The 27,007-nt window shown below is 37.1% G+C and overlaps 1 protein-coding gene across 1 annotated transcript; it reads right to left on the reverse strand.

Annotated features, from left to right (window-relative positions):
- Positions 1-2,995: 2,995 nt before the first annotated feature.
- On the reverse strand, positions 2,996-7,612 carry LOC138833475 (zinc finger protein ZFP2-like). The gene is made up of 5 exons (XM_070031764.1): positions 7,492-7,612; positions 5,060-5,293; positions 4,563-4,888; positions 3,608-4,309; positions 2,996-3,103 (listed from the first exon to the last, which is right to left on the reverse strand). Exons 1-5 carry the CDS (start codon positions 7,610-7,612, stop codon positions 2,996-2,998), a joined length of 1,491 nt encoding a protein of 496 aa, XP_069887865.1.
- Between the last annotated feature and the right edge of the window lie 19,395 nt (positions 7,613-27,007).

Below are 27,007 nucleotides of genomic sequence, written 5' to 3' on the forward strand. Positions count from 1 at the left end.
CTGGTTAGTAAAAAAAGTTGTGGTTTTAGTAAATTGTCCTGAACTATTTTTTAAAGATCTTAAAAACCAACAGGATCAAAGCCTGCCAAGCCTATACAATGTATCCTTAACCAGTCTATGTAAAAATTTACAGCCCATCATGAGGTGTGACAGTCCCTTGGAGCCACTGAGAGACCTGGCTGTTACGGTTGCTGCTGCTGCTGCTGTTGCTACATACCCTAATGGGTAAAGTTCAATGACGGCCTGACAGCCACCTAAAAAAACTCCTGCCTGATTCCGTCACCTGAGTCTGCTTCCTGGTTGACTGCTGCTAAATCTAAAATCTTGTGGGACATGCTTTTGAAAGATATCCGGAAATCCTCTCTTCCCACAGTGGATATTGGGGACATGGATATCACTGGCTTACTTGTCTTAGGCACTTCAGTGCATAGTGACTGAAAATCCACTCTAGGGTCACAGCCTAGTTTGACTCTGGTATGGTAATAACCTGAGTGTGTTATCAATGGAGGTAATACTCTTAGCCTTAAAATCTAACAAGCTTCTACATCACAGTGGTGCCTTAAGGCTGTTCTAAGATAAAGGTTCCACAAGCCAAAGAAAAATTGGACAGTTTTAAACTCCAGCCACAAAGATACTCAAAGGATTGTAAAAAAAGAGGGTGGTAAAAAAAGCCTTAAAAAAAATTGTAAAAAAAGAAGTAAAAAAAGCCTTAAAAAAAAATTGGGAAAATTTAAAAAGTAAGGATTGTCTTTAAGACAAACCTCAAAAAGTTTAAGTATGTCACAAATGGTATGAGTATGTCTTAAAATTGGAGCTTACAAATACAGCTGGTATAAAATTGAGTTAACTGATACACGGAGTCAGGACTGGTAAAAAAAAAAAAAAAGGGACAAATGCCACGCCGACTCCAGTGGAGTCTGCTTAACATGGAAAACCATCTATCAGACCATGATAGGGGCTTCAGAGACCTATCTCTGAGTTTTGGGACTTCACCAAAGTCTACCTCAAAAAATGGGGCTTTACAAAAACCTATCTCCAAGTTTTGGGACTTCACCGAAGTCTACCTCGGAGAATAGGACTTCTAAAAGGCCTACTCCTAAAAAAAGGCTGACAAACCCCTAAAAAAAGATGTGTTTCTGTCTTTCTTCCCTCATAAGAGTGCCTGTTAATCTTTTACTGCTTCTACTACTTTTTGTACTTGCTCATTGTCAATGTCCCCTTATTCAAAGCTCTTTCTTAAGAGTGTTGACGACTCCAATAACTGATGAGTGTCTTAAAAATATGACTAACTCACCAGAGTTAAGTGCTAACCTAAAACCCCTCTTATGGAGGCTAAAAAACAAGTTATAAGTAAATATAAAAGTATTGGAAAAAGTCACTTCAACAGAGGAAATTATTTGTAAGAAGCTGTAGGCTCAGCTAAAACAAAAAAAATGTATGGACAATTGCTGAGATAATTATTTAGGAGAGAGAATTTCCTGCTGTTTACTAAGAGAATTGCTAAACCTAGAGAGTTGCTAGATCCAGGTCTCCTTAAAGTTTACTATTAAAAAAGAGACAAAAAAGATCTTATAGAAAAGTTAAGACCTCTATAAAAATAGGTAATGGTTAATTGGTAACAAACATCAAAACCCAAACCCATTGTATCCCTTAGAGATAAGCCGGAGACAAATGCCTATCAGGTACCCAGCTGGTAACCACCCAAAAAAAAAGCCATACAACAAGATTGTGTAACCTTTTGCCCTTTCTCATGGAGACTTCTGTTATAAAAGTTTGCTATCCTCTATATTAAATCACACTCAACACTCAACACTCAACATCCACTCCTCTTGTGTGAGTTGTCTGTTTGCCATCTCCCCACCTATTCCAGGTTCCTCCCCTAGGTATCCTCCGTCATCCCGACAAAACCCGGTCCGCGACACTTATAATTTGTTATAGGACTACAAATTTGGAACTAGAAAAAGCAATATGCTCCTCTTGAGAAATTCACTTTCACCCTCCATAATAGGAGAAAACACAGACTCTCCACAATATCCACACTAGTGTTTTATTACTCAGAAGAACAATAGCATTTTCTACAAGTGAAAAACTCACAACAGACTCATCAGTAGTAAATAGAAAACAGCATGTAGTAACATCATTTTGGCATTACTCATCCAAACCGAAATGCTTAAGAATCATGTCTTCATTTTTCCACCAAAGAAACTAGAAATGGAACTGTGATTCTAGTGCGAGAAGTTAGCCTTGAGAAAAAGTAGTTAAGGAAAGTTACTAAGCTTTGAGTTCCATCTACAAGACTTGTATCTACACACAAAGAAAATGTATTCCCAAATGTGTATTCTTTCAGGTTTTCTGAATGTTTCATGAACTTGGGGATGAAAGATGATGAGACAGATTTTATTCTTGTGCACATTTTGTAATAAGCAAGCAGTATTATCTTCCAACCGACCTTCCATTAAAAAAATGAATTGGAATAGTAATAGTGTTATATATAGTGGAAGACTTTTAGAAACAGTGGAGAAATTGATGTTCTCATGTCCGTGGATTAAAGCATGATAGATAGTCCTTCCCCATCTATCACTACCAAACCACTCTGGATGATTTGAGTTCAATCTCAAAGGTCCAGAGCTCCTGTTTCTGAGAAGTGTTTATTAAATTTCCTTGAACATCCATTCCTCAATATAAAAGACACAAGTCAACAATTTCACTATCTTAATTCTTTGTCAAGCCTGGAAGTAATTGATACCCATCACTTTGGTCCAACCCCTGAATAACATGAAGGGGCATCGTCCCTACTCTACACAATGCGAGGATGAGAAATGTTGCCTCAGTGAGTGGTTTTCCCTTACACCTTGCTTAATTCTGCCATGAAGGATTTCTCTATACTTTACAGAGGTTTCTGCCAAAGCTTTCCCTATATTGGGTTTCTTTTTTTGTGTGAGTGCTCTAATGCTGGCTGAAGGTTCATTTCTGCTTGAAAGACGTCCTCTAATGTTCACTCGACATTCTGTCTTGTCTCTAGGTCTCTGAAATATGTAGAGAAACCTGTGAAACTTCTGGCTAAACATTTGTCTACATTTATTATACTCACATTTTCTCTCCTTATTATGTTCTTGGATGTACTGAATACTGACTTCTGTTAAAAATTGCATATTTGTTAGACCTGATAGTTTTCTTTTCTCCTATGTGATTCAGTTCTCTGATGAACACTGTGCTATGCTGTCGAAGTGGGATTTTCTACATTGGTATTATTCATACCTTGTCTTATGTGCTCTATGTGCTTATGTGCTCTATAAACACTCATCCATGCATGATTACTAAGTGAAGGACTTTTTTGATACTTGTTTCATTCATGTTTTTCTCCTGTGTGTTTCCTGATGAAAATTTATCTATGACTTCTTGAAAACTTTCCACATTTTTTTCATTCATAAGATTTTTCTCATGTGTGCATTCAATTTGGAACCATGAGGTATGCCTTCTGGCTAAAAGGCTGCACATTTGCTACATTCACAAGGCTTCTTTCAGGTTTTGGATCTATCATGCAAACTTATTTTTCATCCAGGTGAGGCTTTCCATAGTTATCACATTCCTAAGATTTCTCATGTGTGTGGATTCTCTTATGCTTCCTGAGGTATGAACTCCGGATGAAGGACTTTCCACATTTGTTACATTCATAAGGTTTCTTTCCTGTGTGTGTTCTCTGATGAACAGTAAGGTGAAAATTCTGTCTGATATACTTTCCACATTTGTTACATTCATAAGGTTTCTCTCCTGTGTGTGTTCTTTGATGAACAGTAAAGTTTGACTTACAGGTGAAAGACATTTCACACACATTACATTCAAAAGGTTTCTCCCCTGTATGTTTTCTCTGATGGACAGTAAGGTGTGATTTTAATCCGAAATACTTTCCACATTTGTTACATTCATAAGGTTTCTCTCCTGTGTGTGTTCTCTGATGAACTGTAAGGTTTGACTTACAGGTGAAAGATTTTTCACACACATTACATTCAAAAGGTTTCTCCCCTGTATGTTTTCTCTGATGGAGAGTAAGGTGAAACTTTCTTCTGAAATACTTTCCACATTTGTTACATTCATAAGGTTTCTCTCCTGTGTGTGTTCTCTGATGAACTGTAAGGTCTGTCTTAGAGGTGAAAGACTTTTCACAAACATTACATTCATAAGGTTTCTCTCCTGTGTGTTTTCTCTGATGGACAGTAAGGTGTGATTTTAATCTGAAATACTTTCCACATTTTTTACATTCATAAGGTTTCTCTCCTGTGTGTGTTCTCTGATGAACAGCAAGGTGTGACTTACAGGTGAAAGACTTTTCACACACATTACATTCATAAGGTTTCTATTCTGTATGAATTCTCTGATGAACAGTAAGGTTTGACTTCTGTCTGAAATACTTTCCACATTTGTCACATTCATAAGATTTCTCTCCTGTGTGTATTCTCTGATGCAAAGTGATGTATGAGTTCATTCTAAATGATTTTCCACATTTGTTGCATTCATCAAACTTCTGTTCTTTGTCAGTTCTGTGATGCCTTCTGAGACCTGACTTTTGAGTGGAAAATTTCCTCGTATTCATAGGGTTGCTCTTCTGGTTTTGTTTTAGGTTGGTTAGAACTTAGTTCTGAATTCTTAGCGATAGATTTTGCACATTGCTTATACTCATCAGGATTCTCTGGATATTTCCTCTCAGGTTTTGTAAGGTGTAAATCCTTACTGAATGATTTCTCACATTCACTACTTGTATACGGATTCTCTCCTGTGTGTCTTTTCTGATGCATAGTGACTGGAAACCTCCCTCCTTGACAAAGTTCTTGGTCAAGAAGAGCAGACTTATCATATTCTTCTCTATATTCGTTATGGGTAGAGGTGGGATCTGTGACACAAACCCAATTATGTGGAAAGAATATCATCTCTGAATTTAATATCTTCTCTCCTCCATATTCAAAATATGGACCATCATAATTTTGACTAAAACCGTCTGAATATCTAAGTGATTATTTAACTACAGGAGAAAAACCAGGCATATATGCAGTGGGCATCTTACCAGGCTCACTGTAGTGAAGCATGTTCTGACACTGAATGAACTTGTCCGTCTTCATCCTTAAGGAGTTCTCATCATTCCTATTCAGATCTGGCTTCTGTTTTGAGTTCAAATTAGAAGTTGTCACGAATCTCATTCTTTGCTCTATTCTGTTAATATTTGTGATAGCTACATCATGCAGACATTCATCTGGACCTTCCTGGCAAGTCTTAATCACATGCTCCATTTTTTGAACATCTAAAATGAGTTATATAAAGAAGAAAAAAGCATAAATAAGATCCAAATACTCCTTAATGTAAAGGTAAAGACATTTTTTCCATCTTAACTGTTACATATTTTAAAGTATTAAAGTAGGAACTGATTTATGAGTAATAAATTTCTTTCACCACAATGTATTGATTAAGAAAGTAACACTCTTCCTTACACCCTTTTTTGTTGTGGGGCATGAACTCCAGTCATGGTGTTGTCCTTCAGCACTTCAGATAAATGCTAGCTCTCAACCACTTGAGCCAGAGCACCACTCCCAGTTATTTCTGTTTATGTGGTACTGAAGAATCGAACCCAGAGGGTTATTCATGCAAGGCAAATCCCCTACCACTGAGCTACTATAGTCAAGAACTCTAATAACAACAGATGCTGGAGGGGATATGGACAGAAGGGAACACTACTGCATTGTTGGTGGGAGTGTAAACTTGTTCAACCACTTTGGAAAATAGAATGGAGACTCCTCAAAAGACTCCATATAGAGCTTCCCCAAGGCCTAGCAATCCCACTTCTGGGCATTTACCCAAATAATCATAAACAAGACCATAATAAGGGTACCATTGTTTACCATAGCTAAGATAAGGAAACAACACAAATGCCCCTCAGTAGATGAATGGATCAAGAAAATGTGGTATATATACACAATGAAATTCCATGCATTCATTGGAAAGAATGATATGGCTCCATTTGTTAGGAAATGGAATGACTTGGAAAAATAATATTGAGTGAAGTAAGCCAGGGCCAAAGAAACATAGGTCCCATGGTTCCCCTTATTTGCAATAACTCGTATATGTCTGAGACAAGCAGAAACGGTCAATAAGTTGATGTTAGGCAAAACGAAACCCAAGATAAGGACTCAAATGATTTTTTTCTTTCTTGCTATTGTTTCTAGCATATATATCTATAGATATCTATCTATCTATCTATCTATCTATCTATCTATCTATCTATCTATCTATCTATCTATATACATATATATAAGATATTTCTTTGTTTCTTTATATGTCCCTCCCCCATGGTATAACCCCCGTTTTTACTGTATTTGATGTAGGTATAATTTGTGGAGGGGAAGGTGGACCTATTACAAGAATGAGATGTACAAGACGTTATGTCAAAAAATGAACATTACAACTTTGGCTGGGGGGGGGGGCTGGAGGGGAATGATTGGAAGGGATGTTAACGGGAAACAAAGGAGGAGGCAACAATGCTTGATAAGAAATGTACTCATTACCTTGCCCATGTAATTGTAACCCCTCTGTAAATTATTTTCTCTATAAAAAAAGAGTAACACTGACAGTTTATGATGGAAAATGTTTTTCTGTGTTTCAGGGTTTTCTTCTTTTTTATGTCAGAGGAATTATTTACACAAATTACTAAACTATTTACTGCTATCTTTTTAACCTGTATAATTTAATATGTAGCATTCTTAGTTTTTTCCCCAAAAGTTCTTTTGTTTAATCTTAGGGGAATAGATGCTTTTTATTGTTTTATTTTCTTAAAATAATTTATATATTGTGCTACTTTACTTCACAAACATTAGGAGAACAGTATTTTCTAACTTTGGAGATTATACCTTTTTTATACAAACCTTTTCCTTTAACCTGAGAATAAAGTTTTATAACCATATATCTTCAGTTATAAGTTCTCACTGTGAATTATTTTAAGTATCTTTAGAAATTTTAAAATTTGTTTCCCTCCATCTTAGACAGAATCTCATCAGACTTTTAAACCCTCAGACTCATGAATTAAAGCCACATCAGCTCACCACCTAGTTAATCATTCTCTCTAGACTGAAAGCTTTGGTTCTGTATCCTGGCCTCTACTCTCCTTATCCTTATGAGAGGATAGCAGCCTTGGCATAGTCATTTGCTATACCTGCCTAGTCCTAGTTTCAAAGAAAACTAAATCTCATTTTTCACATTTCTAATTTTCGTTTTTCAAAATAATTTCCACAAAGAGAAAGAATTGCTAACTTTATCTTTACTTCCCTACACAGTTCAGTGTGCATCTACATGCATTTTTGATTCACAAGTCTAACACAAAGATGACCTAGTTCTCTGCTACACATGGGACTCATGGGAATTAAGAATATTATTGGTTTGTACATAGCAAGACGAATTTACCAATTTGGTTCTCGATCCAAGATCACTATGCAAGATGCTTTAACTCACCTGGGAAATTCTTGTCTGAGGCTTCTCTCATATATGACTGTTCATCTTGCTCCAGCTTGACAATCAATTGAGGTTTAGGACTACTGTGCCCTGTTAATAAGAGTGAAGACCTATTGCTCATGCTGTGTCAAAATTGATTTAAGTTTTCAGATATCCTGTTAACAAGGTTACTCCCAAATCTTCTTTCATTTCTCACTGGCTCCATGGCTGAATTTCCCCGAGGTTTGAATTAATTTTCCAGGTTGTGTGACTTGAATGCAATTTTTTTCAAGGTTAGCATTCTATTAGTTTGAGTCCTAGCTCCACTTCCAGTTTAAGAGTGGTTATCTGAGATAAGAGTCTCATGGAGATTTCACTGGCATTTTTTGATTCAAACTGAAAGACTCAGATTTCAGACTCGTAAGAATTACAGACATGAACCACTGCATCTTAGTACTAGTTTTGGACTATAAATACTCCCTCTAATCTAGTGATTTACAGTTCATATTTACAATAATGATAAAAAGGTGTGAATGTATGTATGTATGTATGTATGTATGTATGTATGTATGTATGTATGTGCTTTCTACATTGTATATCTACCCACAATAATGACCTCAAGTTTGGGAAGACAGTCTTCTCTTTACAGAAGACAGTTTGGAACTTTTGTCAAACTGCTGATTTGGATTCTTGAACAATGAATATAAAATTGCCTCAGAATGTATATAATCTACCTGAAGCTTTCATTCAAAACAAATGACACTTCCCACAGACTGGAATCTTACTTCCAAATAGCATGAAAAGTTCGATAAATATTCACATATCTATTAATAACAAATCATTTTCTGGGCACCAGTGGTTCAAACCAGTAATCCTAGCTACTCATTAGGTTGAGATATGAGGAATGCCATACAAAATCAGCCCCAGTAGGAAAGCTGTGAGATACTTATCTCCAATTTAACCACCAGAAAGCTTGAAGAAGTGCTGTTACTAAAGTGATACAGTGCTCACCTTGAACTGAATAGCTGAGGCACTGTACCAACCCCCAGAGATCATGCCCTACTTAACTTTTCAAGTTAATGTGATATTTTTGGCTCACCTAAGGACACCAGCATGCTATAGGTTTCCAGCATCACATCTCTATACAGGGTACTCTGAGAAATATCCAATTCCTGCCACTCCTCCCAGCTGAATTCCACAGCCACATCATCAAATGACACCAGCTTCTGTAAGGGCACATTCTATCAATCCCTGAATCCTGGGAACACCAAAGCTAGAATTCCATTCTTCTACATGTATGCTTTTGTATTACAGAATGTGGTTGGAACTTTCTGTGTTATTTATAAAATGAGAGAAAATATAATCAAAGTAGACATATTTGCTTCCATAGTAACTTGGTAATTACACATACAAAGTTTTTCTAATACATAAGAACACATTTCTGGTTCCAGCAATAAAGACAAGAAAACAGTTCTAAGAAGCTAATAACCTAGCAAGACAACAATAAGTATAAGTAGGAGTCTGAAAGTGTGTGTTTAGCTTATTTTGGTAATATTTACTACATATCTGGGTAGCAATGAAGTAAATAATTATGTTTTCTGCATTTTCATATTCTGCCTCACTGACAATACTATTTAGATTTTCTATTAAATAGTGCTCTCATAAACAGTCACAACATGGTCATTACATCCCATGCAATACATAACACATTAGTAGATCTATGAAAAGCACAACATCGAGGTGAATGTTAAAAGGAGTAAAATTACTCAAAAAATAGTAAATGAATGATTTGGCTCTTATAAGTTTTGACTTAGTTCTCACAATAAACCATCTGATGTTAATCATTTTTGTTATTAAATTTCTAGATATAAAAGTAAGGTCATTGATAGTCATATGTTTCCTTCATATGTGAAAACGAACTGCCAGCATGGACGTTTGTGAATATTGACTACTTCCTACCACACCAAATACTTACTTATTACCATAAAATGTGTCTTAATCAGTTTTGCATTTTAATAGGCCTTAGTTGAAGGATGGATGTAAATAGATAAAGGCTTAAGGAACGCTCAAGATGATATCCAAAAATGTGAAATATGACCACGACAAGAGGGATAGAGAAAAAAACTATGAATTGGGAAATGATCTAAAAAATATAGAAGTTTTAAAAATAGGAATAAAATGTGGCACTAATTTGTTGTACAGTGTCTAAAAGGAATACAGCCATTCTTGACAATATCAGAGGTGAATGATCACTAACATACAAAAAGAAAATATATCTATAAAGTGTTGAAAGAAAATGGACTTCAATACAAAATCCATTGGGCAATGGGCCTCTTCTAACAATATAGATTGATGGTATTCCTCGGGAAATATAATGCACCATTAAGACATCTTCATTTTAAGTGCTATTGAAATTATTCTGCAGGGCTGGGAAGGTGGCTGGCTCAGTGGTAGAGCACTTGCCTTGCATGCCTGAGGCCCAGGGTTCGATTCCTCAGCACCACATAAGCAAAAAAGACAAAAGCCAGAAGTGGCTCTGTGGCTCAAGTGGTAGAGCCCTAGCCTTGAGCTGAAGAGCTGAGGGACAGGTTCCAGGGCCAGAGTTCAGGCCCAACAATCAGACAAACAAATTATTCTGCATCAAGAGAAAAATAAAAATTGCTAACATGGATCTACACAGAGGACAAGATTATTAAAAAGGTAAATGTGTAGTTAAAGGAATGGTACATGTGTAGGTAAAAGAATGTATAGAAAACATTGAATGTAATTTCTCTTGTGAAAAGAAAACTTATAGTACCATATTCATAGTTCATAAGGGATGCAAATTCAATATAGAGACACATAAGTGTTATAAAAACAAAGTTTGTGAATCCTGCATATGGATCAATTAATTTTGTACTTGCCTCGCAAATATGAGGTTCTGAGTTGAAAGAATTATTTCTACAAAAATTTAAAAGGAGAATAGAAAGGTTATAAATAGTTTATAAATTCCATTCAATTCCATTGAAAAGTAACTATATTATGCTATATGCTACTACTATGATAATATTGTAAAGATTAATGTTCCTAGTAAAAATGCATCCAGCAAGTTAATTTCCTTTGTGTTCCTACCAAAGAATCCCACAGGGTAGAAAGTTCATTTTCTTGCAGTTCTATAGTATAACAATTTTCCTCCACATTTTACTTCTGCTGAAGCTCTATGCTTCAACCTGAGAATGGCTTTTGTTCTTTACATGAAATGTCTGGTTATTGATGTATGAAAAATATTAATAAGACCCTTTTTAAAAATCTTGCAGTCCTTTCATATTTTGAGTTGCACAAATTCAATGGAACATAGAAAGAAATCTTTGAAAAAGTAGGGAACCTGTATTAAGCATGCAGTCTTACTTTTATCCTAAGAACAATGCAGTATAACAACTATTTACATCAGATTTAATTTGTAATTGGTATCAGAGGTAATTCACAGTGTACAGGAGATTGCCTGCAGCTTATATGAGAGGTGATTTACAGTGAATTTGAGGTGTGTGCAGAAGCAAAATAAGAAATAAATATCAGATGAGACAAACAGATATTAAATAGTAAAATGTACATCGAAATAAGACCATATTTATATTGTAAAATATAGTAAATATATAAGGCACTGTCTGACATGAACAGAAGAAAGAAAACTTAATGAGCAATCCAAAGTCATGGATTAGAGAGAGAAATAAAAATTAAAAAATATATACAAAGATACCATGAGCAAAAGTTAATGATGAAAAACACAAATAGTGATAATATGTAGGAAATAATCATCAGCCCATAATATATGACTACAGATACAGATCATTGATGATGATAGACAGATTATACATTATGATAATAATGTATGCTGAAAAGCAAAGTGTACAAAAACATGTTTCAAACACCATGCAGTTTTAATACTTTAATCTACCATTACTATTGTAGAACTAATATTCCTCTTACTAAATGATATTATATTAAACTTAAAAAACACAATGGTGTTACATTTATCAAGACACATATTCCAAGATTAATAGTAAATCAGAAGACACATGGTGTAGAAAGCAATATGAAAAATTAAAGTTAAGTTATAAATACATGAAAATTAAAAGATATATTTGTAGTATTCTATGAGTGAAATAAACACAGGGAAATTACAATTGATCTCAAAGAAATGTATTCCTTCATTGTGATTTATAGAATATTAAATGTAGCTTCATTCTTATTTCACCTTTGAAATAAAAACAAATAGTTTGGGGCTGGGAATATGGCTAAGTGTTACAGGACTTGCCTGCCATGCATAAAGCTCTAGGTTCCATTCCTCAGCACTACATAAATAGAAAAATTAGGAAATGGCACTGTGGCTCAGGTGGTAGAGTTGTAGACTTGAGTAAATCAAGATCAGGAATGGTGCCCAGAACAGGCTCCAAATAATTCAAGCCCCAGGTTTTGCAAAAAAAAGTTGAAATATACATGGTGTATTGACATGGATCTCTTCTGGAGAGTGGGGGAAAGCCAGAGAACTAGAAGGAAATGGGGTAAAAAGAGCATCTGTGGAGGTCATTAGGCACTGATGAAAGTAAGCTATACAAATCATGAGTCAAGATGGCAGGGAAACATTGGGAGAGAGTGAGGGTATGGAAGACACAGCATGAAAGGAAATGTACACAATACCTGGCCCAAGAACTGGCAGTCTCCCCATACATCACCACTATAACAATAAATTCAATTAAATTTGAAATAATTTCTTCATGGAGTTGTGTGAGCATAAAGTTAATGAAGAAAATGTAGCACAGTTAGAAGAACAGCTACAATTAGTAGAAATAAAATAATCACTTAATTGAAACATGAAATACTGGAGCTTAGGTTGAATATTAATTTTAAATATGCTGTTAACAATAATCTAACTTTACTTAGTACCCAATTAACTGTTAATGATAAATATTCAGGTAAGTAATAACAAAACAAAACAAGTGCTTCTGGCTCAAGATGCTTATCCTACCCTAGATACTAAGGAGGCTGGAAGCCAGACAACTGGGTGGACAACTCAAATTAAGCAGCTAATCAACAGATTGGAGGAGGTGTGGCTCAAGAGATAGTGCCAAAAAAGAAATTAAAGCCCAACTTAGGAAGTGTAAAAACCTACCATGCTCCCGGCATGGGAGGATCAACATTGTGAAAACGACAATACTTCCAAATGCTATCTACAAATTCAATGTGATACCTATCAATAGTCCAACCTCATTCTTCAATGAAATATTAAAAGCAAGCCAGAAAGGTACATGGAACAATAAAAGACCCCAAATAGCAAAAATGATCCATACCAGAAAGAACAATGCTGGTAGGATATCACTACCAAATTTCAAACTGTACTTCAAAGCCATAGTAATCAAAACAGCTTGGTAATTGCACAAGAACAAACCTGAGGACCAATGGAATAGGACTGAAGTCCCAGAAATGAACACACAGCTAAACTTTGAGAAGGGAGCTAAAAAATAGAATGGAAGAAAGACAACTTCGTCAGTAAATGGTGGTGGCAAAGTTGGTTCATTACCTGTAGAAAACTAAAGCTAGAACTGTATACATAACCCTGCACCAGAATCAATTCCAAAAGGATCAAAAACCTCACATTCAAAGCAAACACCCTAAAAAACATTACAGAAAAGAATAGGAGAAACTCTAGTGGTATTGGCACCAGCCAAAATTTTCTTAATAGAGACCCATAAACACAACAAGTCAAAGAAATGTTGGACAAATGGGATTGAATGAAACCGCAGAGCTTCTGCATAGCAAAGGACATTGCTAACAAGATCAATACAAAGCCAACAGATTGGGAGAAGATCTTCACTAGGCATAAAATGAACATGGGTCTCATATCTAAAATATACTTAGAACTCAAGAAATTAAATCCCTAACAACAAATCCTCAGAGAAACAACTGTCCAATAAATAAGTGGGCTAAAGACTTAAAAAGAATCTAAACTGAAGAGGAAATAAGAATGGCCAAAAGATATATTTAAAAAAAAGGCTCAACTTATAAATATGTTAGAAAGAATTACAAGAAAGAAAATACATCTAAATTCTTAATGGGGTTCATTTCGCCTAAAATCAAGTTATCTGACCCTTTCTGCTTGTCTGAGATATATACTAGTTATTGCAAATAAGGGAAACCATGGGACCTATGTTTCTTTGGGCCTTGCTTACTTCACTTAGTATATTTTTTCCAAGTCTTTCCATTTCTTAACAAATGGAGCAATTTCATTCTAAAAAAAAAAAGAAACACACACAAAAATCAAAAAAAGGCCCATCTTCTCTAGCCAAAAAGAAATGCAAATTAAGACAACCTTGAAATTCCACCTCACCCCAGATAGAATGGCTATAATCAAGAACACTAATAACAACAGATGCTGGAGGGGATGCGAACAGAAAAGGGAACCCAACTGCATTGTTGGTGGGAGTGTAAACTTGTTCAATCACATTGGAAAGTAGTATGGAGGTTCCTCAAAAGACTCCACATAGTGCTCCCCTTTGACCCAGCAATCACACTTTAGGGTATTTACCCAAAGCTCACAAACAAGGGTATACTAAAGCTACCAGCACGCCTATGTTTATTTCAGCTTTATTTACCATAGCTAAGATATGGAACCAACCTGGATGCCTCTCAGTAGATGAGTGAATCAACAAAATATTTTATATATATATATATATATATATATATATATATATATATATATATATATCCATATATCCATAATATGTATTTATACATATATGTATTTATACACAAACACACACATACACATTGACACAATGCTTTTCTATGCCTCCTTCAGAAATAATGGCATCACCCCATTTATTAGGAAATGGAAAGACTTGGAAAAACTTGTAATAATTGAAGTAAGCCAGGCCCAAAGAAACATAGGTCCCATGGTCTCCCTTATTTGAAATAACTAGTACATGTCAGGACAAGCAGTAATGGTCAAAAGTTATGTACATATGACCATATAAGATGATATGAAGTGAAATGAGCCCTAAGACAGGAACCCAAGTGGTTTTTCTCTTTCTTACTATTGTCTGTATTGTACTTATAATGTACTATGTGATTTTTTTGTTCCTTTGGTATGGTTTTCCCCCACGGTATAACCCCTGTTTTCACTGTATTTTTTGTGGTGCCCTGCATCTTGTATATACATTTTTCTAATTTGGGGATAGGAAGGAAAAAAAACAAAATGCTTAAATAGGGATACAAGCTGACCCATTGTTACAATGAGATGAACAAGACACAGGTTGGGGACTGGGAAGGTGGATCAGTGGTAGATCGCTTGCCTTGCATGCATGAGGCCCAGGGTTCGATTTCTCAGCACCACATAAGCAAAAAGAAAAAAAGCCGGAAGTGGAGCTGTGGCTTAAGTGGGAAGTGCTGAGGGACCACGCCTAGGCCCAGAGTTCAGGCCCCACAACCGGACCCCAAAACAAAAAAAAAAGACACTAGGTTGAAAACGAACTTTACCATTTGAGTGAGGGAGGGTGGAAGGGTTTGCAGAGGTTAGGAGGAAAGAAATGGTACAGGAAAAACAAAGGAGCAGGTAACAAAGCTCAATAGGAAATATAATCACATAACTGTAACCTCTCTGTAAACTATTTTACAATGCAAAAAGATTTTTTTTTAAAGAAAAAGTAGTGCCAACAGTGAAGGAGGAAGCTGACAGGATGTGAGGCCTGGGAGTTCCTGTTCCAACACTAGCACAAGAAAGACACAGTGCAGAATGAGGTAGGTGTGTCCCATTAGTTTTGAATTTAGACACCAAGCATGCAACACAAAGGGTTAAGAAAACACAAAGGGGTAACACAAAGGGGTAAGAAAAATTTCAATTCAAAGAACTATGTCAGCAAAGGAAAATTGATCAGTAAAACAAACAAGTTCCAAGATACAGAATTTGAAAAATGGTGAGAGACAGATGTAGAGAAGGGGGACTGAAAGAGATGAAGACACAGGGAGGAAAATATTTTAAAAGTGGGAGAAAGAGAGAAATGATGAAAGCTTATGAGCAGGAAACAGAATGAAGAGAGTAAATAGAGAAAAAAATCTTGTGACGACACCTTAGGAAAAACACAGAGGGCTTTCTAGGAGGACCACACACTATATCATCAAATATTATCAAGTTTTATGTAGTCAAAGACCAGGAAGCAGTCCCAGAAGGATGCATGGAGAGTAATTTAATTACATGTATCTTACTAAGTAATCTCTAACATTTGAAGGTGTGTGTGTGTGACCACACTATTTCAGAAACTCCAGTAAAACCTTTTTAACATAATTCAACATTAATCATAAGGAGGTGATCTCTGACAAGTTGTCAGCAAATGTCCACTCTACATGACAAGTGACTCCCTCAATGACATTGAATCACAAAACAAATGTGATTACTTTATCTCACATCAGAAAACTCCAAGCATGTCTGCCCTCAACTAAGACAGGTTGTAACATTTTATAATCTACTCATTCTAAAAACCATCTTTATCTTACTTAGGAACATGTTCTTGAAACTGAATATTTTTTTCTGTTTTAAATCTTGGATATACTTAGCTTCCTAAAATGGAATGTGAAAAGTGAGAAATATAAAACAACTCACCAGATATCCTCTCATTCTTTCTTCCTGTTGCCAGTGAAGAGAAGATTCTGGAAGCATGGCTTAGAGAAAAGGCAATTGACATAGTCAGGAAAGAACCTGTGTGATTATGCCTCAGATTTTCCTGCTCAAAACATTATACATGAAGTGAAAAAGCAAAAAGCCTTCTTATGGGAGAATAATCTTTGATGTCTCAAGTAGAGTATTAAATGCTCCACTGAAGATGACTCCACAGTCCATTAGTTGGTAGACAAACAGTATTCTAGGTTAATATACATACAGAATTCATAAAAACTAAGGTTCCTAAAAATAATTGAATAATTAAAACAAAAATCCGCAGCTTCAATACCACTAGTTATTAATGAAATACATTTAGGGTTGTATGAATTATTTTTCTATTCACCAAAATGTATCCTAGGACTCCATTGAGCTTTTGCACTCTAATCTTATTCATTTATACATTTAAACTCCATGGAGAGAATATAGGTTATAACTCAATACTTTTTCCCCAAAATTATACAAGAAAATATATACAATACATATTACTTGTATTATAATGTTTCAGTAATGTTTTTCAAATGGCACATTTCCCTGCATCCAAATACTTGGAGAACCCTTGAGCAATAACTTGAAATTTGTCATTTAGCTTACTTTACTTAAACAGTAAAGATTATGTAAATACAGTTTTGAGAAGTCCCTAATGCTCACTTTCCTAAACAATCATATGAAGAATTGTGACCATTCTCCTGGAGATAAAGGGCTTAATAAAGATGTAACATGAAATATTAAGCATAGGAGTGACAGAACATCACAGCTAAAGAACCAGAAGATTTAAATCTTATGTTGCATAAATAATACTAATAATACAGATAATACTAACACAAAATTCTAAACTGAGTACACCCCAAAATGCAGACTTATAAAAATAAAAAATAAATACCTATATGCTTTTTCTTATATTTATTGTTTGGCTTTAACACAGGAAATAATACTATCCAGAGGTTTTATTTTTTTTACACAACTACGTGGATTAGAAACTCTTAATATAAAATAACAAACTTTACAGTGATATGTATGAAATATGAAAACCTACTCTGTAAACTTCAGTTAGGTCATTTGTGCTAAGGAACAATATGAATCACTTAAAAGCAACATTTGCTCATTCATTTTGGATTGTTCCACATCACAAGAATGGTTTCTTACTTTTAAAAAGTAACAAAGAAATTTCTTTTTTTTTTGGGGGGGGGGCCCGGTCGTGGGGCCTAAACTCTGGGCCTGGGCGCTGTCCCTCAGCTCTTCAGCTCAAGGCTAGCGCTCTACCACTTGAGCCACAGAGCCACTTCCGGCTTTTTTCTTTTTGCTTAGGTTGTGCTGAGGAATCGAACCCAGGGCCTCGAGCATGCAAGGCAAGCGCTCTACCACTGAGCCACCTTCTCGGCCCCACAAAGAAATTTCTGTAGGCTATATATCCATATTCAAATACTCAAAACCACAATTGTTGTAGATTTCAGGGTGGGATATTTTCTTCTTGTTTTGAGATTTAGACTACCATCCTTTAAATTTCAAGTCTTCTATTTCATATTATTTTATTAAAAGCATAATGTATATTTAAGAGTTTATTTTGTAACTGGGTTGTAATCCTAGCTATGAAGATGTCTGAGATCTGAGCACCACAGATTGAAGCCAGCTGGGGCAGGAAAGTCTATGAGACACTGATGTCCAATAAACTACTAAAATACCTAGAAGTGGAGATATGGCTTAAGTGGTAGAACATTAGGCTGGAACAAAAGAAGATCAGGGTCAATGTCCAGTGCTTGAGCCCAAGAACCAGGTCTAGCACACAAAAAAGAGCAATTTATTGTATTTTATTTAAATTCTATTGAACAATTGTTTTGGAATACATATTTAGGCAGTCTCTCAATTTAAATGATGTAAAATAAGCTCATTAATCTAGTGGAGAAATTGTAACTTGTCAAGAACAGATAAAGTGGAGAACATCCATGTTAGTAAAATTTTAGGCTAGGAAAATCCATAGTAAGTGCAAAGGATAAAAAGGGATCAATATGTTTCACTAACATATTTTAAAGAAATGTCAAGCTTCATTGACTTCAATTCCAATGAAGATTTTCTTAAGTGAAATAATACTTCTTTGAGCAGATTGAGACAAAATGGAGAACAATACCTAAAACTTCATTATACGTTACATCTAAAAACCATACCACTTTGAGTAAGACACAGTAGTTTAACTTCCTTCTGTAACACTCCATGACAAATACTTTCTTAACTACAGGTAAAAATGTATGCTATAAGGCTACTATCAATATTCCCACAGGTGAGACATTTGAGAGATCATGTACAAGAATTGATAGTGTGAACAGGCTGAATAAATTAGTAAGAACAGAGATAGATACTTTCAGTTGTGAAAATAATTCCTAATCCACAAACCACAGCCCCATGTCCCTTCTGAGAACTAGGTTCTGACTGATTCCTCAGGCAAGTTCATTTCCCCTCCTACTAGTTACTGTTAACCTTCCAACAGCACCAAGTGATTGGGAGTGTTAGAGGAAAGTGTACCACCTGAGTCTTGTGCTCTGGGGAGTAGAACCAATCTTTGCTTAAGGCAAGGAAACTGAAAACCTTTTGCCCTTCCTTTACCTTTCTGCCTCTGCTCTGTAGGGCTTGTCAGAGTTGACAAGGTATCCTCCTTCAAACATTGCTAGGCTTCATTGCTTAACAGAAAGAAAAAAAAAAACAGGACCATCACACACTATTGTAATATCTCATGTAGACCTGTTCCTAGTAAAAAGGTCTTGTACAAACACGTGTTAACTAAAGCCAGGAGTACTAAGAAAGCTAACAATGAAGGAGAAGAGCAGAGACAACTATAGGAGAAACAACACAGAAACCCAAAAAACAACTGCAATATAAATGGAGTCCTATCAGGCACACACCTCACAATCTTACTACAATTGTTATCATGCTCATCTTGCACCTGGGCAAAGATAATAAAGTCACATGTTTTAACAGCAGAATTTCACCATCATGGAAATATAAATGCACACTTTCTCCTATTCTGAGAACCACCCAACTTGCTGTCACAATGTTGCAAGCCAGTTTCTGGCACGTGGATGCACAAGGGCTGTGGCAGCACAAACTCTTGAGCCCTGAACAAATCATTAGCCTCATGCTGGAGGAACATGTGGAGGACCAATTTTACCTTGTGTTTTGCATCCAGCTCACAGTTCCTACCTGTTATTCGTTCCACAGCCTGAGATCCCTTCAAGTTACACCTCCAAGCTCCACTGAAGAGAAAACTTCCAGCAGCAAGGCAATGGGAAAGAAACTGGAATTTGCAGGCTGGAAACACCCACAGTGGGTTGGGAGGCACATGCGCAGAAGGATCTTTGCCCTGCTTTAAAAAAAAAAAAAGAATAAAAACCCTGCACTTTCAAAGTATCTGTGCTGCAAAATAGACTACAATTCCCACAATGCATCGTGCCACTCTGAGAGGAAGTAGGTTTCTGCCAGTGCTAGGCCCTTTGTCTTAGGGCTGCAGGGATGCATAGGGAGGTTTTCTCCAGCTTCTCATGAGCATAGGTGAGTTTTTTTTTTTTTTTAATGAAAATCACTGTGTGTCTCCTGAAACATTGTTAGACTATCTGAGAAATAGACAAGTATTGGAAGCATGAAATAAGTTGGCTTTTTAATTCTTAGATCTACTAATGTAATTGAGGTTATGAGACTTTTGTTTCTGTTAGTGTTTAACAGATAAGTTCTGTTGAATGTAAATTATATCTGATTTCTTTACATTTTGGAATAGCTCCCTGTTCAATATAAAAAGGTATTCGCAGGCACTAAACTAAATCTTGGATCATTTTTCATGCTTTAATGTATACACTGCAATACAGTAGCAGAATTGCTAGATTATACTACAGCATAATCCTTGCACCAATTAATTTTTTTTAAAAAAATCTAACAATTTCCCAGAAATGCCCAAATTCCACTTTTGAAATCTTAAGTAGTTTTTGGCTGTTTCCAAATTTTTCCTTTCCTTTAAGGTTCTTTACTTTTCATTTCTTTTCTTTGATGTTCATTGTTGCTCTTTATGGTGTTCCCATTATCTTTTCTTTAACAATTGGTTCAGCTAAATAGTGAAAAGCATCCTGTGGGTGGGAGGAGTGGTCTTAGAACAAGCACCTCACTAAAATTACTGTTCAAACTGATGGTGGTTTGGGGAGATCGGGGGAATGTGAGTGAGGTGCAAGTGTGAAGTGAAGGATAGGTCTCTGTGAAGCTTGATGGCTTGGCCCAAACCAGTGTGTTTTTGTCTTTCTGATTGCATGCCCTATACCAGTGTGAATTCCTCCCTCTTCTATGATTCTAAAAGTTCCTCTCAGTCACTCTAAGCTACCTCATATTGTCTTCCCAAGTGTTACCCATTAGACTTTGGAATAAATCTTTGTTATCCCAGGTCCTGAGTGTGGAAAGTGTAAGGTCCGTTCCTGGATGGCGAGCAGACTCCACCCTCCTCGCAGCAAAGTCTCCACGTTACCTAGGCAACTGGGACACCTGGAAAAGGTCACATCTGCATCCGCTGAGGTCACATCTGAATTTGATGTGGCCACACCTTTCCCCAACCATACCCTACATAAGGGCTAGCCCAGGCCCAGACTCTCCCTTTTTTTTCTCTCTGTTCATTTCTAGCTCTTGCTGCTCTTTTCTTGTTCTCTTGCTCTCTCTCTTTCCCAGCCACGTGGAGTGCCAACCTTGCCTGGTCCCAGCAGGTCAACCCCTTACCTGAATACCATGTGCATGGTGCAGTTCTTACTCGGCTACCTCTTTTTTAAAAAAACCTAACATAAATGGTGCCGTGACTTGGATAAAGGCTTAAAGTCAGGATAGCTGGGATTTCTCTGTTTTTTTTCCCCTCATTTTTCTTTTCTTTTTTATTTTTTTTTTGTTCTTCCCTTTTTGCTCTGAGGAATACCCGCAGTTCTGACGGCCTTTTGCGAACCACTCTGTCTGCGGCGGAATCAACGCATCGATACCATTACTGCCTTCACATCCACGTCCACACTTCTCTACTCTGGTGAGTGAAACTACTCTACGGCTCTCTGTCACTCAGTCTCTGTCCAGATGTGGCGCCACGCCAGAGAGCTCCTATGGCCTTTAGCTGAAAGTCGGTCACCTATGAAGCCAAGGACGCTTGGCTTTGGGGGCTTGGCCATTTCTCTCTAGAGGGCTCTGGGGGAAGTCGGGACGCCGCTTCTGCTTGGTCAGCTCTCCTTCACTCACCAGACTGACTCTCCTATTCATTTAATGGGGTGCTACGAATCACGCCTGAGCCGTGAAACCCCTTTGAAATGTCTCCCGTGCTCCCTGGAAAGCCAGAGAGCCTCATTTTTATGTCATTCTCAGAAGCACAGTTTTTGCTACTGCAATGGTAAATGGTCAGAAGTTTAATTTCAGGCTCTTTGCTCTCTCTCTCTCTCTGCCATTCATGGGCAACTTTCTACCCTTTGTTTCTACAACTTTTTGGCTTGTGCCTTGAAGAGTGCGATGCAGGCTGGGTCCCAGGGACCCCCCTCTAGGTTCCCTCTCAAAGGCTAGCCAATGTAGGCTTAATCTATTCAGGCTTTCTTTGCATTCTTTCAGAAATTTGCCATCTTGAATCCTCCATCTTGGCCATGTGGTGGGTTAAGGGTTTGGCCCCATCTGACCCTTAACCTTCCACTAAGTTTACTACTCCATCTATTCTAAGGTGCCTTGCTAACAAGTTGCTGTTTTCACAGGCCCTAGTAACTGAGGCCCAACCATCTGATGTGCTTTGTTAACAAAGATGTCTAAATGTTGTCAAAATTTTAGGTTTTGAGTTTTGCCTTTTTTGTTTTGTGTTGTGTATTCTACTACTGACTACATGGTTCTAAAATACTGGGCATATCTATGCTAAAATTTTCATCACATCTAATGAGTTTTGTCATTTCAGAATATTTGTTGGCAATTCTTGATAAGAACCAGGTAAGCTCTACTTATTCTACTTTATCTCCTTGTTGATTTAATTGTAAATAATAAAGGGCTTTTGTGGCAAAGATTTCAGTTTAAAGCCAGCTCGGGCTAAAAATTCCCTAAGACTCCATCTCCCAGCTAAACTCTGCAAGTGGTACTATAACTCAGTGTGGTAGAGTGCTAGCCTTGAGCAGAAGTGCTCAGGGACAGTGCCCAGGCCTTGAGTTCAAACCTCCTTAAATACTAGTGGTACTATAACTCAAAGTGGTTCAGTGCTAGCCTTGAGTGGAAGCGCTCAGGGACAGTGCCCAGGCCTTGAGTTCAAATCTTGAATACCAACTGGGACAAGCCATCCCAGCAACGAGCACCTAGACTCAGCCAGTCTAGGGAACAAGGGAACGTGGAAAGGAGTAAGAGGAGATGATGTCACATCAGCTACTTTGTGCCTGCCCTTTCAAAATTAACATGAGCCGGGAGGTCAATAGAAGTAAGAAGCCTGCCCATCCAATGTCTATACCTGTCTACCTATTAACTGAACAGGAATTTATATTCTTGCCTTTGTCACCTGAATTCTCTACCTAGTCGCCAGATGTCAGAAGTAACTAGGGACATTTCTACCAACATTTTCAGCCCCAAGTCCTTCCTCTTGCCATTTATTTGCTCTCTAGTATTTTTTTCCAGCCCCTCAATGCTCATGAGACTTCTCCAGATTTCATCTAAGGACTCACGCAACCAAGGGACAGCTGCTGTTCACTGCCTTCTCTGGGAGGAGACCAAATTCCAGCCTTTTACCCCTATTGTCGACTCCCCTTGTCAGCAGGAAGTAGCCAGAGAGAATCCTCACCCTATTTCATGATTATTAAAAGGCTGGAATGTAAGGTCCACTCCTGGATGGCGAGCAGACTCCACCCTCCTCGCAGCAAAGTCTCCACCCAGTACCTGCGTTACCTAGGCAACTGGGACACCTGGAAGAGGTCACATCTGCATCCGCTGAGGTCACATCTGAATTTGATGTGGCCACACCTTTCCCCACCCATACCCTACATAAGGGCTAGCCCAGGCCCAGACTCTCCCTTTTTTTTCTCTCTGTTCATTTCTAGCTCTTGCTGCTCTTTTCTTGCTCTCTTGCTCTCTCTCTTTCCCAGCCACTTGGAGTGCCAACCTTGCCTGGTCCCAGCAGGTCAACCCCTTACCTGAATACCATGTGCGTGGTGCAGTTCTTACTCGGCTACCTCTTTTTTAAAAAACCTAACAGAAAGAGTCATGGTCACTTCTAGAAATTAGGCTTGTGTCCTGACCTCTGGCATTTGCCACAGTCAGGAATAATCAGGCATCATTTGGGACAACACAGTTCCTTTACTGATAATGCAGCATCACCAGATGTAGCGACCGTCTACTCGACCAGCGAGAAAGAACGACCACCACACCAGGAGTCTTCTCAGATCATGCTTTATTGGAGAGCCTTTTAGTTGTAGGAGAGCTTGGGCGCGAGAGTGCGTGCACCCGAAACATAGCCGCTTATATAGGGAAATAGGAACGCTGGTCGGTCTATTGTTGGTCGCCTGCCTTTCACCGTCACCAGGTGTCATGGGATTGGCTGGGGACTCTACCTGGCTCGCGCACGCGCACAGCCCAGGCGTCCCGCCAAGCACCGTCTAATATGGGGTGGTTACCTCAAAGCTGCAAGGGAGTGGGCGGAGTCTCTCCCCGGCTCCCTACAACCAGAGAATTCCTAACTTCCTTAGCTCCCTAGGAGCTCTTCTCAAAATAAATGTGTAGGCCTAATCTTTCCAGGCCCAGTGATACAACTATAGTCCAGCAACTTCTAAGCCTGAGCAGGGAGGATCATTCAAGCTCAGGAGATGAAGACCATTCTAGGTAACATAGAAAGATTGATTTTCAAAGAAACACAAGTGTAGCAGTTCTTTACCAGAGGTTCTGGGTTTGATCCCCAATACTAGGAAAATAAAACTAGCCTAATGCACACCATTTTTAAACTAATAATAAATCTCTTTTAATACTGAGTGCACAATTTCCCATTTTTCTTTCTAATCACTAAGCATGAAACTGAAAATTTATAAAACTGCTAAATAACTGCAGAGGAAGAACATGCTTAGGTTCCTAGCTCTGTGAAGATCTGTGAGAGTAGAAAGCAATTTTAGGGCATTTCTTACCTCATTCCAATGACATCAAAGACATGTTGCTAGTGCTCATTGATTTGCTAAGCTGGTCATCCATCTTGACATTGGTCGTATTGCTGTTGGCCTTAGCAACTGCTGCCCCATTTTCTTCAACTGGAACTTGATTGCACTGAGCAGGATTGTTTCAGTCATGCAGTCCTGGAAGAGGAATTAAAAACAGGAAGCTCCATTATTTACCCCAATTCCTTCTATTTTTTTTTCAATTCCAGTCCCGCAAATGCACTTTTTCTTTACCAACAAATAGGTCCATGCTTCTTAATGATTTTTGTAATTGAAAAATTTTCAACATCCTATGATTTAACACAATTTTATAGGGAAAGGCTAAAAATTGAAGAAAGACCCTATAAGCATATTTGCAATGTGTGTTAGTTGTTACTTTCTTAATGCAACAGCCTCTCTAATTTCTCTCCATCCTAACTTAGTTGAGACCCTACAAATGGATGGAACTGAGATAAGAACATCTGTCTTGTTATTTATATTACATCTGGGGCCTATTGGCAGCAAAAGGTACTTTGTTAAACTATTAACATTCACTGCATAGATAGTGAAGCAAAAAAGATTTTTTGTTACATAAATAACATCCCCAAGTTTTTCAGAGAGAAGCAAAAATACCAAATGTAGAACCAAGAATAATTGCTGACAGTGCTGATATGTCAGAGAAACTATTCACAACAAGGTGAACTGTGTTTTTAGTTTATAACTGAACTAAATTCCTTTCTTTTTAGTCCCGTTCTTTGTAGAGATTTTCATTTCCTTGGTTTTCAATCCCAAATAATTTAATAATTTTACTGATATCCCTTCTTTGAAAATGGATCTCACCTCTTGTGTGTTCTTGTTTTAAGACCCTGATATAAGTCTTGGGTTCTTTTCCATCATAGCTTCTTCTGAGATGAGCTTAGTCAGAAGCGCTAACACTTGTGCAAAAGATCTAATAAGTTTACCGGTTTTACAAAGGAATCTGGGTGGATTCAATTGACTGGGTGGGTTTGTACTGATTTATATATAGCATTGATTTTATATTTTAAATTAGGTAAATGTTATCTTACTACTTAAACCAAAGCAATATATGTGTGTGTGTTTGTATACATAAATGTGTGTCTCTATGCCTGACTGTCTTTGATATAACTGCAAACTTTTCATTTTAAAACTATATCAAACTCAAGAATAGTAATTTGTATAGCTGGTATTTTAAATAAAGAAGGCAGATTTTTTTTTGCCTCAGATCATCAGTATTTATTGAGCATTTACATTGTACTGGCACAATAGAACATACAGAAAATATTGCCCCTGCTCTAGAGGATCTTACATTTTATGAGAAAAAACATATGCACCTTTTCAAATGGCATTTTTGTTTGCTGTTTTCTGTAAAGTACCAAGGAAATATTCTGTAGGATGAGATTTAGGTATAACAGGCTCATCATTATTGCTAGAAGAAAGATTTAATGGCAAAAATGACAGACAGGCCATTTGGGATAGAGTTTATAAGAGATACACAATCTCATCAACTAAGGTAAGATGTGCTGCAGTGGAGGATGTTGGAAACAATTTGTGGAATGCAAGCAAAGTAACAAAGGATCATAGAGAGTATGTAGAGCCAGAAAGATCATGTGGCCATTTCCAAAGTACACAGCCACCAAGACAAATGACAAGGCAGAAGACAAAAAAATAAGGAAATCCTATGTACCTGACAAACAGAATGACCAAAATCGAAGGCAAACTGTACCAAGAAATTCTTAAAAACCAAAACTGATTAGGAAGCATAGAATTTACAATTAATGCTATCCAATGTCAGATGGGCCAAGAACTACGTGGCTTTTAATTCAGAAATTGCCATCTGCCAAAATTAGCATACTAGTTTTCCAATCAATTTTCCACCCCAAAGGAGAAAAAAAAAACACTTTTGTTTTTGAGGTGAGGGTAGAATGGGGAGTATTGGAAGTGGTTGGTAGTTAGATGAGGATTTTTGTTGTTATGATAAACTTTGCACTTTAACTCAGTAAATTGCCTGCGAAAAGGGACTAAGGAACAATTTTCTAATAATGTACAATTTCCTTAGAGGAGATTTAAACTCAAAAGAATGATTTACATGAAATATAGTAGAGAAAGTAGTTGAAAAGTCCATTCAAAAATGTTTTATTCCACTTTCATGAACTTAATACATGTGTTCTTAACAATTATGCTTAGATGGTTCATGAAAATTTCAAAAGACATTAAATAAAGCAGGCCATCATCTTATTTCTCTGGTAACTAGTTTTTTTTTACAGCATATGTGTTTGAGGCAAGTAGCAAATAGAAAAAAAATCACAGAAGGAAAAAGAATCTAAAAACAAGTTAAATACATAGGGTTTTTTTGTGTGTGGCTGTGCTTAATACACATGAATAGTGAATACCAAGCAGTTCATTTTTACTACACCTTTACTTTTATACCACTTCTTAGGTTGTCTATAACATTGAAATACAAATAAAATGTGTAGCAAAAATAATTTGAGCAAACAGCAGGTAACTTCACAAATTATGGAATGTGAACCGTTTCTGCCTCTATCCAGAGTTAATTGCGTCACAAATTTGTCTGAAAGAAAACTCCTGGTGCTGTAGTCAAAGGTGTGCTCACTGAAATAGACTCTTCTACAGAAATACATGATTCCAAATTGGAATAGCCATGGAATATCTATTTGAGTCACAGCCCTAGAATGCTCCAAAA

The sequence above is a fragment of the Dipodomys merriami genome, unplaced genomic scaffold, assembly GCF_024711535.1.
Source record: "Dipodomys merriami isolate MVZ:Mamm:240054 unplaced genomic scaffold, mDipMer1.0.p SCAF_209, whole genome shotgun sequence".
In the NCBI taxonomy this organism is placed as follows: Eukaryota; Metazoa; Chordata; class Mammalia; order Rodentia; family Heteromyidae; genus Dipodomys; species Dipodomys merriami.